Source organism: Notolepis coatsorum (genome assembly GCF_963971535.1).
Source record: "Notolepis coatsorum genome assembly, chromosome: 7".
Taxonomy (NCBI): domain Eukaryota; kingdom Metazoa; phylum Chordata; class Actinopteri; order Aulopiformes; family Paralepididae; genus Notolepis; species Notolepis coatsorum.
Window position 1 is genome coordinate 41,775,141 of NC_140171.1, and position 2,500 is coordinate 41,777,640.

The 2,500-nt window shown below is 47.5% G+C and overlaps 1 protein-coding gene across 1 annotated transcript in view; it reads left to right on the forward strand.

Moving 5' to 3' along the window:
* Positions 1-2,500, forward strand: part of LOC311231633 (multiple PDZ domain protein-like) — a gene marked incomplete at both ends in the record, with an annotated part of 105,102 nt that overhangs the window by 21,581 nt on the left and 81,021 nt on the right. The window contains 2 exons of the mRNA XM_084318261.1: positions 884-1,075; positions 1,822-1,983. Of these exons, the coding sequence (XP_084174387.1) occupies positions 884-1,075; positions 1,822-1,983 (354 nt within the window). The remainder of the gene's footprint in view (positions 1-883; positions 1,076-1,821; positions 1,984-2,500) is intronic.

Here is a 2,500-nt window from a genome sequence, read left to right on the forward strand (position 1 = left end):
AAACCAAGAGACGAGATCATTATGAACTGAGACATTGGCCTGTTCTAGTGGGGGAAGAAAGATATGACATGTAACACTTCCACATTTAATATCTAAAAACTACTAAACCTATGTTATATTATTTACTTGAATCATCCGGTCAAACCCTGAGAAGTCTGTCATTTCAGTCAAGAATGCGGACCGTTTGCCTTGTGTTTTTCCATTTACTTTCCTGCAGACTAGACGCTGTGGATATCACCCCTTCTCTCTCTCTGTCTCTCTCTCTCTCTCTCTCTCTCTCTCTCTCTCTCTCTCTCTCTCTCTCTCTCTCTCTCTCTCTCTCTCTCTCTCTCTCTCTCTTCCTCATGCTAGCGGCCACTGTGCTGTACGATTGAATAAAGCACAAATGCCCTAAGGAAAATCAGTTGTTTTTACAAACATATATCATCAAAGTCTCTCTCAAGAGGAGTCTGCTCACTCCACAACTAACTAGGCTAACGAGACCCGACCCCCTTCTACACACGCGCCATCCAGGGGTTTCTCCCACAGAGTTTTTAGTTACCATGGCAACCACTCACTGCAGAGATCGTTGTTCATTTTGAAACGTCTTTAAAACTCACATTTCACCTCAAAATGCTGTCGATTATAATTGTACTCAACAATAAAATAACATCACATTTAATTATGAATATAAATATGTTTCGCTTCGTAGCGAGTAGCCGCGTCATCGCCGCCGTCTTCAACGTTATTCCTTTCTCCCTTCAGAACCCCGTCTCCTCGTGTGTCTTCTGGTCTTGTGACACATGTTGTTATAGGCTCCCTGTTTCATGCGATCCCTGCTACGCTAAGTCTCGTGGTCAATATCTGCTCTATCGTGTTTCCGCCCCCGCATCGCCCCTGTCAGGTGAACGGGATCCCTCTCATCGGGGAGACGCACAAGGAGGTGGTCAATATCCTGAAGGAGCTGCCGGTGCGTCTGTGTATGGTGTGTTCCCGCGTCACACCTCCTGTCCTCCCTGACAGCGAGGAGGAGGACGAGGAGGACGAGGACGCCCGACTGTCCCTCAAAGAGCTGCTGGCGGAATTCAATGACAAGGTTGATTCACGGGTGGGACAGATTTGGGGGGGGGGGGGGGGGTGATGGATGGATGGGTGGATGGACAGAATGATGGATGGGTGGATGGATGAACAAATGGTCTTGAATAGCTTTTTTGTCATCAATATTCTCTCTGTGGGTCTCCCCGCACCCAGCCTCACAGACCTAAACAATGTGGCCATTGCAGGCATCAATAGAACAGGACATCACACACCCACTCAATCACTACCTCACCCGACTGCCCTCTGGGTGCAGATACAGAACACTGGGATACAGAGGATGAGATAAGATAAGATATTCCATTATTGAACTCCTTGGGGACATTTGACCGTCATAGCAGCATCGGGGAGGGGGGAGGGGAGGTACAGTTATGGGCATGGCAATAGTAGAACGACATACATATAGGCAATAGACATAAATAGGCAATCAAATTTGATCTGATTGTAGAGAAAGGGCCCGCAGGTAAAAGCCTGATCCTCCAGCCAAAGCCGCCTTGAACAGAAGACCAGGCTGAACAGGACTGAGTTGTTGCCGTGTGCTGTTGGATGTACTGTTTTGATATGATGTTGTATGTACTGATGAGTACAGTGCTGTGAGAAGGGATTTCCCCTTGGGGACAATCAAGTGTAACGTCTAGTCAATCAACACAAAAGAAATATTTGGTACAACTGTTTCTCGACTCTGAACCAAACATTTGATCAGAATTTGTGTCACGACAACGGTACGACATCTCCTCTCTCCTTCAGTTGGACAACGGCTGTGTCATTCCCTGTCCTACGGCTGAGGACATCACCAAGCGTGGCGTGCCCCAGATGTCACCCCCTCTGGCCATGTGGGAGAGGGAGGTCGAGGTGGTGGAGCTGGAGAAAGGAGAGGCCGGACTGGGCTTCAGTGTCCTGGACTACCAGGTCAGAGACAGAGCAGCTGATGCTCTTATGTGCCTGTGTACTGGTTTAAAGTGTTTGTCTGTGCGATAAAGGTTCACTGATGATCAACTATAGCAGACCTGCCAACCTGTATGCATTCTGCGCACTAGGTACCCAATTTGACATCAAAGCAAGCTGGCGACGCCTTGTGAGTTTGACAAATTATGCAGCAACGTTACTCAAGTCTACATCAAGGAGCATCTAGCCTGTTGAAAAGCAGAAGAGGAGAAGAGGAGTTCCACCAATCATGCAGAGATTGTCTGTGTGCGTGTGTGCGTGTGTGCGTGTGTGTGTGTGTGTGTGTGTGTGTGTGTGTGTGTGTGTGTGCGAAGATATCATAATAATAGTCATATGAAGTCATCATATGAAGCTCAGGGCTTTCACAAATTGACTGCAGCGTTTTATTTTCTGTGGCTATTTTCTTGAGCAAAACGTATCTAAATTAGGGACATCATATGCTGGAGGAGAGATGACCTAGCTGTGGACCTGGTGGTGATCA